This window comes from Lepidochelys kempii, chromosome 13, assembly GCF_965140285.1.
Source record: "Lepidochelys kempii isolate rLepKem1 chromosome 13, rLepKem1.hap1, whole genome shotgun sequence".
NCBI lineage: Eukaryota > Metazoa > Chordata > Testudines > Cheloniidae > Lepidochelys > Lepidochelys kempii.
The window spans coordinates 298,393-310,890 of record NC_136392.1 but is presented as its reverse complement, the minus strand read 5'-3'; the positions used below and the strand labels follow the sequence as shown (position 1 = coordinate 310,890).

Sequence of the window (12,498 nt, the reverse complement as noted above, 5' to 3'; positions counted from 1 at the left end):
CATAGATGGATGGACAGACGGACAAGGAGATACTCAATGTTTGTGGGAGGAAATAGCTCTAGAGGACAAAGCATAAAAGCTAGATGCTATGACCCAGCTTAAATCCAACTCAGGCAATGACCCTCTCTCTGTAGCATTGGACAAATCACTAAATGTCTGTGGTTGAGTTTTCCCACTGCATAAGAAAAGGATTGTAGGATTAACATTAATGCTTATGAAGCGCTTCAAGGAGTTAAATACCATAGATATGGTAAGGATTATTATTTATATTATGGTAATTCATACAAAATCATACAATAATGAGTTACTGGGGGATGCTGACTCCCCAACTGTTCATTGGCTTCTGCTCTCATCCCTCAGGCACCAGTGTCACTCCTGTAGCGACCAAGGGATTCCCTCTTTGCACTATTTTTTGCTGCGGCAGCTGTCAGTCACCCAATAGTTTTATTATGTTTTCTGGTAGGAGGTGGGATTGAAGGGAGACTCAACCATTCTGGGATACAAGGGTGGATGCCAACCCTGAGGCCAGGGCAGAAGTTCCTCCTCTTGCTAGGCATATTGCTCACCCAGTGCCATGCAGTGGTGCTGTTGAGAGAATGGGGTGCCTCCCCCATATGGCACCTGAGCATCATGACTCTCACCCCATAAGGAGGTGGGTAAACAAGAAGCTGCAGGCCTACTGGAATGGCTGGGTCATAGAGAGATTAGTGATCAATTGTTGCCATGTTCAGAACTGGTCCTGTACGAACAAAGGACATGATGCCAGTCTCAGAACAATCTCCAGGGTTCTGAGTCTCTCTTCAGGAGTAGCTGTCTCATTCTCCCCTTTCCCTGTCCAGTTCTGCCTGTGTCAACCATAGTGATAGACAAAGTCGTAGCTGCTGGGCTCCTTGGGGATGGGCGGTGGGGCCTCAGGGATCTGGATATTCTCCAGATCCAGGAGTCTCAGCTTCATTTCCATGCTCAGCAGCGTGTCCAGGTCACTCTTGGTTAGCTCACTGGACATGTCCTTCCCCAGGAGGGCATTGAGTCCATCGATCCAGATACAGTACTGTGGAGAACAAGCAGACAACTTACACCCCTAGGCATAAACCATTGGGAATGCCCCCCACCCAAAAATACACCAGCACAAACCATGGGTAGGAACGTCCTTCTGGAGGCCCCCTGAAATTGGTGATAGAAGCAGGAAATAAAATGAGAAATTCAGAAAAAGTATTAAATTCATCTGGGGGAAAGTAATTCAACCACAGACTCCTAATGGGAGGGAGAAGCTAGGGAAGCAAGAATGACTGAGACCCCCAACTGAGTGAGCAGACAATTGGACATGAGTTTGCAATGTGACATGGCAGCAGAAAAGACCATGCAATTTTAGGCATCACATCTCAGAGCAAGTGAAGAACAGCCTGTTGATGGCCAACACCAAGGACCGACTCTGTGGGTGCTCCGGAGCGGGGGGGTCAAGCACCCCCTGGCAACTTCGAGAGACGGCGCCTCTGCCAAGGACTAAGGGAAGTCATTCAGGGGGTACAAGGGGCTAGAACTTGCCCTAACAGGATGATATTACAAACAAGGGAGATTTAGCTTGAGCATTAGGCAACATTTTTTAATAGTGAGGCTGGTGCACCTTGGCCAAACCCTGGGGGGACCTGTTTTTTTCCCGGTCTCCTCTTTGCAACTTGACAGCCCCATTTCTTACCTCATACTTATTAGGTGCAATGAAGTTCAGCGTCTCATCAGGATCATACAATATCGAGAAGGCCAATTCCAACACTTCCTGTAGGAAGAGGTTTTTACTCATCAGCTAGATAAAGCATCATAACAGTCCTTTCTGCTACACCAACAATATTGGGGGTCCTAGCAGCAGACCAGGACACCTCCACAATGCAATCCTGTGCCCTGGGCACCTCCTCACTGTGCAACTAGCACCAGGGCACCTTGCCAGTCACAGAACAAGTTGGGTGGCCAGTGGTTCTAGAAGTGAAACAGCAAAGAGACCAGGGACTGGAAAAGAGATGTAGGGGTCCCAGATTTAGGCTGGGACCGTGTGTAAATGGTTCCCATAGACAGCTGTCATTTAGAGCTCTTGCTTCTGCTGCTTCTACCTCTCCAAGAATTGCTCCTTAGCCAGGGGACTGTACCAAAGAACGGAAGGGAGCAGTTACCTTGTTCTGCTTCAGTGCACTTTTCTCCTTCATGTGTGGACAGTCCTTCCCTGTGACGATGGCCTTGATGTCTGCTACAGGGACTAGGAGTGAAACAGGAAAGTCACAAACAGGAGGAACCCTGACCATGAAGAGATGGGGCTTTACCTTGATGTTACAGGTGCACGGCCCCATGTCCATCTGTCTGTTCACAGGCTTTTCTATGGACTCCATTACCAGACTGTCTGAGCCTCATAAACACAAATTAACTTATCCCCATAGCCCCTGATGTGGGAAGTACCAAGTGACACATCAAAGGTCACACAGGGGTTTGTGGAAGGGCCAGGAACTGAATTCAGATCTCCTGAGTACGAGTCAGTGCTGTAGCCACTAGACCCTCCTCCCTCCTTGAGACTGGTACTAATGGTCGTTGCCAGTGTCAGAGCAATAACCTGGACCTACTCTTTTCCTGCAGCAACTCAAAGGTCACTTCGCCCTGGGCATTGTCTTCCAGGTCTCCGTAGTGTAGAACCTTGTGATTCAGAGCCAGACGACAGTACCAGAATCTCTCTGGAAAACACAACATACATACAGCATGGCGTAGAGTCATTCAGACAAGGCCCCCATGACAGCCCAGTATGGCCCCACTATCTCATTCTCTACCGTGCCATCTGCTGGCTGTGACAAGGATTGTGGTCTCCTGTATGTATGCACCTCTGTGCCATCCCAGCCTGTTGGCCAGTGTAGCAACCCTGTCTATCCACCCCGTTCCTTGCAGAGTCCCTGCCATCTGGGAAACCCACTTGGCCCTATTTGCTTCAGTGCTTCCACACCGGGAGGCTGTAGCAGGCCAAACCTTGTCTCCTGCGATTCCCAATTTTCCGGAAGCTGCTTCCCTCGCAGAGCCGGTTCAGACGCTGCTGTTTTATCAGCTCCAGGATCTCAGGCTGGATTTTCTCTCTCAGCTCCCTGGAGATCAAGGACAATTGAGTAAACAAGAGTCTGGGGATAGCAGCCAGCAATTCAATGCAAGGGAGGCCAGTATGTGGGGAAGAGTTACCCCTGTCAGGCACTTACACAATGGGTGGTGATTGAAAGTCATCTTGGCTCATCCTCTCAGACTGGCGTAGCCGCAGGATCTCAGAGTAGCTTAGGCTGCGCAGCTTGCTCTTGAACTGGTCCAAGGAATTGGGTTTGGAGGGCAGAGCCCGGGTGATCTGCTCACGTACAACCTGCATCACCTAGAGGGATAGGATGGGAGATAACATGCAGCTTACATTCCTGCTGCCCAAGGGGAACTGGGATCCAGGGCTGAACTCAGCCAAGGGCTGCAAGGGACAGACACAGTGAGAGTGTGGTCAGGGGGCACATCCAACTGAGGGCTTTGAGGGCCCAGGGCAGGGAAAGCAGAGGTCACAGGGCTGCCTCTTTCACCAGTATCCTAAACATATTGCTACGTGCACTTGTACACACCTCCCCACTGCTCCATACTTTGCTGAGTCAAGGAGTCTGTCTGTGCGCTCTCCCTCTCTGATACAGAGCCCTTCCCAGGTCAGGTTCCCATCCCCCTGACCTTGTTGAAATCCTCTGCCGTTGCTCTCATCTCCTTCCAGGTCTTGTTCAGCAGCTGGATGCAGATGGCAAAGAGCTCCTCAAATGCTCGGTCATGGGTGAAGAACATGGGGTGGTAGTCGTTCCGGCCCTCATTGGCTTCAGGGACAGAGAAGGAAACTATGTGAGTATCTGAGCAGCCAGGGCAGGAGGTCCTGGAGCTCATGGGAAGAACTAAGCTTGTTGCAATCAGAGCAGCCTGACAGTGTGTGTAATACACACTTCTGACCCTAACACATGATTGTAGCCAAGTAGTTCATTTTATCATCCATTAATCATTGTGTAATTTGGTGTCAAGGTCAATTCATATGATAGTTCATATATAATAAATATATGCTAAATAGATTTAAATTGTCGGATATAGAAGTATAAGATTGACAAGTATTTTGGAGTGATGAGTTTGTATTAGGTATATCAGTAAAGCATGGCTGGAATGCAGGACCTACAGCCTGAGGCCTGTAAGATTTTAGTTTAGCCATACTAGGCCATAGACTTAAGAATGCTTGACATCTGATGAAGTGAGCTCACGAAAGCTTATGCACAAATAAATTTGTTAGTCTCTAAGGTGCCACAAGTACTCCTTTTCTTTTTGCAAATACAGACTAACATGGCTGCTACTCCGAAACCTGACATTAATAGGTGACCTAGGAATAACCCTATGCCAGTAAAGTCACAAGATTACTGTAAAAGATGTGCCAATAGGTGATATTAAAGAAAACTAGATTGCAATAAACTACTATGTATTGTCCAAGACCACAAGACACCTGATTGTAATATGGAATGTCCTGTCCTGACTAAAAGAAAAGGAGTACTTGTGGCACCTTAGAGACTAACAAATTTATTTGAGCATAAGCTTTCGTGAGCTACAGCTCACTTCATCAAGTACGCCTTTTCTTTTTGCGGATACTGACTAACATGGCTGCTACTCTGATACCTGTCCTGACTGCAGGTTACATGTTGTACATAGATGCTAATGAAAATAAGAGGAACTAAGAAACTACCTATGAAAAATGGGGCACCCCAGTATTCATGGGGTGTGGAAGTACGGATAAGGAAAAGAGAGTTGAAACCCTCATGAATATGTGATCAGAACAACAATATAGAAGAGGTTAATTGGTTGGGTAAAAGTGGGAAGACCCCAAGGAACAACCTCACGGGGAAACCCCAGCAGGAACCATCCGTCTATCAATGGTCATCTGCTGAGAGATCCATCAGACGCTAGAATATCTTTGAGAATGTGAATATGACTACAGTCTTAGTCATTGCATGGTTTTTTGTAGGATTTATATATGCATGGGTAATTTTAACTTTACTTAGTGCTTTAATAAAACTTGTAGTTCAGATAATACTTTGTCCTCGTGATTGCGTCTTTGATCACTATCCTTGGTCTTCATGTGTTCCTGGAGTCTCCAAATTTGAGAAAAGCACCAGAGGTGATTTTCACTCTGCTGAGCTTGAAACTGTAGCAACAGGAGCTGAACCCATGGTAGTTTAATGCCAAATTACTAAATTCAATTTATATTAAAGAAAGGCTACATGATCCTGTCTACGGTTTACCTCCCCTATCCCCATGCTAGTATATGTTGGGGATGGGGAAATTACTTCAGAGTCCAGATCTGAGAATCAGTCCATGTCTTTAACTGGTGAGCAAGAATCACTGTGCAATACTCTGCTACTTCTGCTGCTTTATTCAGGCACCTTATTCATCAATTCTAAGGTCAGAAGGATCACTGTGATCATCTAGTCTGACCTCCTGTATAACACAGGTCACAGAACTTCCCCAAAATAATTCCTAGAGATGATCTTTTAGAAAAACATCCAATCTTGATATAAAAATTGCCAGTGGTGGAGAATCTACCATGACTCTTGGTAAATTGTTCCAATGGTTAACTACCCTAATTGTCAAAAATTTACACCTTATTTCCTTTTTGAATTTGTCTGGCTTCAACTTCCATCCATTGGCTTGTGTTACACCTCTCTCTGCTAGACTGAAGAACCCATTATTAAAATATTTGTTCCCCATGTAGGTATTTATGGACTGTAATCATGTCACCTTTTATCCTTCTCTGTATTAAGCTAAATAGATTGAACTCCTTAAGTCTATCACTATAAGGTATCTTGTAATCTTTTAATCATTCTTGTGGCTCTTCTCTGAACACGCTTCAGTTTATCAACATTATTCTTGAATTCTGGACACAGGAACAAGACATGGTATTCCAGCAGTAGTCACACCAGTGCCAAATAGAGAGGTAAAATAACTTCTACTCCTACTCGGAATTCCCTTATTTATGCATCAAAGGATTACATTAGCCCTTTTGGCCACAGCATTGCACTGGGAGCTCATGTTTACCTGATTATCCACCACAACTCCCAAATCTTTTTCAGAGTCACTGCTTTCCAGGATAGAGTCCCCCATCCTGTAAGTATGGCCTACGTTTTTCGTTTCTAGATGTATATATTTAGCTGCATTAGCATGCATATTGTTTGGTTGCACCTAGTTTACCAAGCTATCCAGATAACGCTGTATCAGTCTTATCCTCTTCATTATTCACCACTCCCCCAATTTTTGCATAATCGGAAAACAGTTATTTTATGTTTTCTTCCAGGTAATTGATAAAAATATTAAAAAGTGTAAGGCCAAGAACCAATCCCTGTGGGAACTCATTAGAAACACACCTGCTTGATGATGATTCCCTGTTTACAGTTACATTTTGAGACCCATCAGTTAGCCATCTTTTAATCCATTTCATGTGTGCCACATTAATTTTATATCGTTCTAATTTTTTTAAATCAAAATGTCTCGTGGCACCCAAGTATATTACATGAACAGTATTAGCTTTATCAACCAAACCAGTAATCTCACCCCCCTCCAGAAAAAATAAAGATATCAAGTTAGTTTGAAAGAATCTATTTTCTATAAACTCATGTTGATTGGCATTAAATTATATTACCCTCCTTTAATTCTTATTGAGTGCGGTTTCATTATTTTGCCCAGGATTGATGGGAGACTGACAGGCCTATAACTACCAAGGTCATCCCGTTTACCCTTTTTAAATATTGGCACAATATTAGCTTTCTTCAAGTCTTCTGGCACTTCCCTAGAGTTCCAAGACTTACTGATAAATCAACATTAACTTTCCAGCAAGCTCCTCAGCCAGCTCTTTTAAAACTCATAGATGCAAGTTGTCTGGTTCTGCTGATTAAAAAATGTTTAACAGTCTCCTGAGATATTAGTGGATTGGAAAGCGTGTTATCATATATGACATGACTATACTACCTGTTTTTTCCCCAAATGCAAAACAGAAATATTTATTGAACACTTCTCCCTTTTCTGCATTATTACTGATAACACTAACACTCCCATCTAGTAAAGGACCAATACCAGTGTTAGGATTCTTTTTGTTCCTAATATACTTTAACTCCTCCTTATTGTCCTTAACTCTGCTGGCCACAGATTTCTCCTTCTGTCCCTTTGCTTCTCTTATCAGTTTTCTACTATTCTTAATTTTTGATTTATAGTCATGACTACTGACTTCCCCTTTCTTCCATATATTCCCCCCCTCCTTCCCCCCAATAACTTCCTTTTGCCCTCAAGGGGTTTTCTGCATCTGTTTCTACTTTCACCCAATGGGGACTGGCTCCTGTAGCTGTTTGGCCTCCAGGTGGCAAGGTTTGCCTTGGGGTGTTGCTTGGAGGTTGTCTGGGTTCCTCAGATTTTCTTTGCATCTTGATGGTTGCTACTGTGATTTGCGCTGTGCCATAAAGAATGATTAAAAGAACAGTTACTTACCCTACAGTAACCACGATTCGTCAGTGTGGATCCCACTGTAGGTTCACATGTGGCAAGCTTGGAATCTTTTCTGAGTAGCAGCATCTGTCACAGCAATGCATGTGCCCTATGCCCCCTTGCATTCCTGTGCTAGAGCATAAAGCAGCCACGACCCTTTTTTAGTTCCCTTGCAATTCGTAGCCCATGACTGCTGAGGAGTGTGAAAAGCATGGATGGAGGGTGAGTCATGGGATCCACACTGACTACATCTTGATGAACCACAGTTATTGTAGGTAAGTAACTGTTCTCTCTTCTTTGAGTACGTGTCAGTGTAGATCCCACTATAAGTGACTGGAAAGTATTGTTCCCTCAGGATGGTGGGAATGAAGAGTATCAGCTGCAGTAGTTAAATAGAGATTGGAGGACTGCTCTCCCAAATTGACATCAGATCTAGCACCTAAGCACAGTTCATAGTGTTTGACAAACATGAATGGATTGTTTAACATAGCTGTCTTGCAGATTTTGGATAACTGGCATATTTTGGAAGCAGGCAGATGTTGCTTGGGCTCTGGTGGAGAAAGTCTTAACTGTCAGTGGGAGAGGTACAGTGGCCAGCAAGTAACACAACGAGATATACTGAGTTACCCATTTTGATAGTCTTTGTGATGAAATAGCCTGCCCCTTGGAGCAGCTGGCCACAGCCACAAAATAGATGTTGGCACAATCTAAAAAGTGTGGCCCTGTCACTAGAATATTGGGAAACTCTGAATATATCCAGAGTTTGCAGCAGCTTCTCTTCTTGGGTGGAATGTGGCTTTGGAGAGACCAGAGATAAAGTGATAGATTGGTTTTGGAACTCAGAAACCATGTTGGGAATGAATTTTGCAGGAAGTCTAAGTACAATCCTGTCTTTATGGAATGAGGCATAGAGGGGTTCTGCATGAGTGCCTGAAGCTTTCTCACCTTGACTTGGGTGATGACCACCAAAAAAAAAGACTGTTTTGAGAGTGAGATGGTGGATAGCACACTCCAAGAGGGGCTCAAAAGGGAGCTCTGTTAGCCTTAGAAGGATGATGCCGAGGTTCTATGTGGGAATAAGTTCCCTGACCAGTGGGTAAGTAGCCATTAGACCCTTGAAAAACTTGGATATTGGCGGATAAGAGAAGATCAAGAGCAACTGTATCGGTGGATGGTACACTGATATTGCCACCAGGTGGACCTTGACTGAACTAAAGGACAATTCAGAATGTTTTAACTGCAGCAAATAGTTAAAAATCTTCTGGTCTAAACTGTATCAGGCAACCCATACAGAGAATCTTTTCCATTTGCTGGAGTCAGTTTTCTTGCTCTGTACCAGGATTTCTTGAACTTGTAAGGAGCAATCCTTTACCATGGTGCTTAACCAGCCAGCATTCAAGCAGTCAAGCGCAGGAACTTTGGTTCAGAGTGGAGAATCTGACCCTGTGACAAAAGGTCTAATTGGCCCCACAGCCTGCCGGTGATTGCACAGACACCTGCAACAGGTCTGTCAGCCAGAACTGCCTCAGTCAATAGGAGCTCTGAATATGACCTTGGTACTGAGACTTTATCAGTAACCTTGGGGATTAGCAGAATTGGTGGGAAGGCAATACAAGGTCTTGATTCCATTGCAGAAGAAAACCATCCAGCAATGATCAAAGGCTCATGCCCTCTCTGGAACAGAAGTTTGGACACTTGGTGTTGTCTTTGGTGGTACACATCAGAGCTGTTGTCCACTGATGGAAAGTCGACCTAGTGAGAGAATCCTGCATTAACCCTTGTGACTGGTAATTGACTGCTTGCTCAGGACGTTCATCAGATTGTTGACAACTCCCAGGCGGTGCAGAGCTCCCAGGGTTATGCTATGCAGATGATACCATTTCCATGGTTTGTTCATTCCTATGCAGAGAGGCAAAGAGCTGTCACTCTTTCCTCGTTTATGAAATGAAATGCGAATGTATTGTCTGTCAGTATCTGCACTATGGAATGTCGTAAGACTGGGAGGAATGCCATACACATCAGTCCAATTGCTCTGAGTTCTAGGGCATTTATATGCAGCCCTGTGTCCTCTGGGGACTAGACTCCTTGCATCTGTAGATGGCCTAGGTGAGCTCCCCAGCCTGTACCTGATGTGTCGACTAATGCCATAGTTGGCAACAGGGTCACTGTGACCCGCATCCCTTTTTGGACTTTGTTGGGATGCAGCCACCAGTCCAGCGCTAAGAGCACATGAGGTGGTAGCAGGACTTTCCTGCTCATCAGGTACTTAGCCTAGAAGTAAACTGACCTGAGCCAGAATTGTAGAGGCCTCAAATGAATTCTGGCAAGCAGCATCATAGCTGGTTGTGATTTCACTGTGTTCAGTGATAACTGGAGCAAAAGGAATCAGTCTTCTGGCAGCTTAGCCCTTGCTGTCATGGAATCTATCCTGGCCCATATAAACTATTATCTGTGATAGGATAAGAAGATAATTTCTTGTAATTCACCAGGAAGCCCAGCTGGGCAAACAGGGAAAGGGCACAACTGAGGCTTCTCAGAGCTTCCTGATAGGATCTGCCTCTGATCAGCCAGTCCTCTAGACACAGATGCCCTCTTAGGTGTGCCACCATTGTGGCAACACATTTTGTAGACTCTTGATGCTGTGAAGAACCTGAAAGGCAATACTTTGTACTTGCAGTGATTGGGCTCTACTGTAAATATCCGTTACTTCTGTGGCCTAGGTGGATCGCTGTGTGGAAGTACATTTCCTACAAGTCAAGAGCCACAAATCAGTCCAGAGCCTTCTGGGATGAAGAAGGTGCTACCATACTGAATCTGAAGCGGCAAATGTGTCTGTTCAATCTCCTCTGAAGAAGGCAAGTTTTTTCTTCAGAATAAGGAAATATTGGGAGCAGAAGCCTTTTCCCCTGTCCTCCTGTGGAACCTCTCCTATGGATCCTAGATGAAGCAATGAGGCCACTTTTTTGTAACAGGCTCTCATGAGGGGTCCATGAAGACAGACAGGGAAGGAGAGTGGGTAGGGGCAAGGAAAAGAGTTAGATGGGGCATACCCAGCACTCACTTGCTGGTATAATCCCAGACCACACCAGATGGAAGTGGGTGAGGTGGTTTCTCAAGGTCAGCTCTGGGATGGTCTTGATGTGGTTCTCAACACCCCAATCAAACCTGCTGCACAACAGAGGAAGATGGCAGGTACTCCTGGAGCTACTGCCCTGCTTTCTGGATGTGTATCTGGTTGGTACCTGGCAACAGGACAGCGTTCTTTGCTTTTGTAGGCTCTGATGTTGGAAGAGCTTTGATATGGTGCTAGGATGTAGATCCCTAGGATCCTCAGCACTATCCTTGAAGCCTTGAGAGAATGGGAGTGCCTCAGCCGTCTGGTTGCTGAACAGCTGCCTGGTGTGTTATGATTGCCATAGCCATGGATCTAGCAACTGTACCAGACTTAGAATCATAGAATCATAGAATATCAGGTTGGAAGGGACCTCAGGAGGTCATCTAGTCCAACCCCCTGCTCAAAGCAGGACCAATCCTTGTCCATTGCTACTTGTAGCGCTGTTTTTTGTTATCACCTGGACCTCTGATGGTTTCTCTGAGCTCTTCTCTGCATCCCTGTGGGAGCCAAAATAGGAAGGGGATGGAAGAATCACACTCTTTCCCCTATAAAAAACCCCTTTCACGAACAAGGTCTGATAGTTCATCATACACATCCGGAGGGAGGCTGATGAATGTGCCCTCTGACTAAAAAGGTCTAATTTCATGAGGTCCCTATCTTTAGGAGTTCCTTGATGGATCTGATCTTTTCTCCTGAAGAACAGATACTACTAGCAACCCTGGTGCCGGATGCATCTAAAAATGCTCAAAGCTCTTGAACAGTATTTGGCAGTGCTTTTCTTCTTAGTTCCAAGCAGGGGAAAGCGAGACTGGGGCATGCCACAGTCCCTTTGCTGGGTCCAGTATGCCCTCATTAAATCAGGAGGTCAATTCTTGATGGCCCTGAGGAGCTAAAAATATCAAACAGCTTGTGCGTGTTCTCTTGGATCACTGCTATCTCAATAGCTGATGTTTTAGCTATCCTCGAGAGCACATCTTGGAAGGCTCTAAAGTCAACAATGGCTAGTGTCTGGACTGAAGCAACCACCTCATCAGGAAAAAATGAAGACCCCTTTGGTGGGGAGAACAGTTGGAGCATCTCTCAAGCTGCCTTGACTTGCTCATGAAGGGCTTCCTCTAGTTCTGATGAGGGGAGGGCTTGGCCATTGACCCAATGGTGATTGAGATGTCATCCTTTTCCCCTATACATACAACGGGGGTCTGCTCCTGGACTGTGGATGGCCCCAGGAGGGCTGGTAAGGCCAAGGTGCAGATTATAAGAGTACTGGCCAGATTGGCAGTGGACAGGTCAACTGCAGCCATGCATCGGTGCCTGGTATAGAATGTTGCTGGAACTCCCTCTAAGATCCTTTTCTGAGAGTAAGAGATAGAGGTGTAAGTAGTTTGACCTAGCAGTTATGGCTGGGCTGGTGTCCACACAGTCAAGGGTGGCCACGAGGCAGTAGTCAGCGAGCAGGGATAGGAGTAATCGCTAGAGATGGGATCAACAGGCAAGAGTAAAGGTCAGAGTCCGGCTGAATTTGGAGACTGGAGATCAGAAAGCTAGGGGAGGTCTGGAGTTGCAGCAGGCCAGAGGTCTGTGTGGTTGTCCAAACAACTTCCTGGGGCACCCTCTAGGGTTAAATAGTGAGCATGGGCCAATAAAAAGGCTGCAGGATATTGCAGCTCTGGACCCATTGGCATAGGCACCAACTTTCTCCGGCGCTGGTGGGAGCTTGCGCCCCCCCATCCCTGGCCCGCCCCCATTCCAACTCCTTCCCCCCCAAAGTCCCCGCCCCAACTCTGCCCCCTCCCTGCCCCTATTGGACCCCTCCCCAAATCCCCACCTGGCCCCGCCTCTTCCCC

General features: G+C 45.8%; 1 protein-coding gene across 10 annotated transcripts in view; it reads right to left on the bottom strand.

Annotated features, from left to right (window-relative positions):
* Positions 1-246: 246 nt before the first annotated feature.
* The window catches only part of ELMO2 (engulfment and cell motility 2), a 49,426-nt gene continuing 37,174 nt past the window's right edge, over positions 247-12,498 (bottom strand). For 8 of the 10 annotated variants that reach the window (XM_073326831.1, XM_073326830.1, XM_073326835.1 and 5 more), the window contains 7 exons: positions 3,715-3,851; positions 3,219-3,382; positions 2,998-3,110; positions 2,604-2,711; positions 2,163-2,245; positions 1,697-1,774; positions 247-1,051 (listed from right to left, as the gene is read on the bottom strand). In XM_073326831.1, the coding sequence (XP_073182932.1) occupies positions 851-1,051; positions 1,697-1,774; positions 2,163-2,245; positions 2,604-2,711; positions 2,998-3,110; positions 3,219-3,382; positions 3,715-3,851 (884 nt within the window). In that variant the 3' untranslated portion in view covers positions 247-850. The other 2 variants (XM_073326840.1, XM_073326837.1) reach the window with 2 other exon arrangements.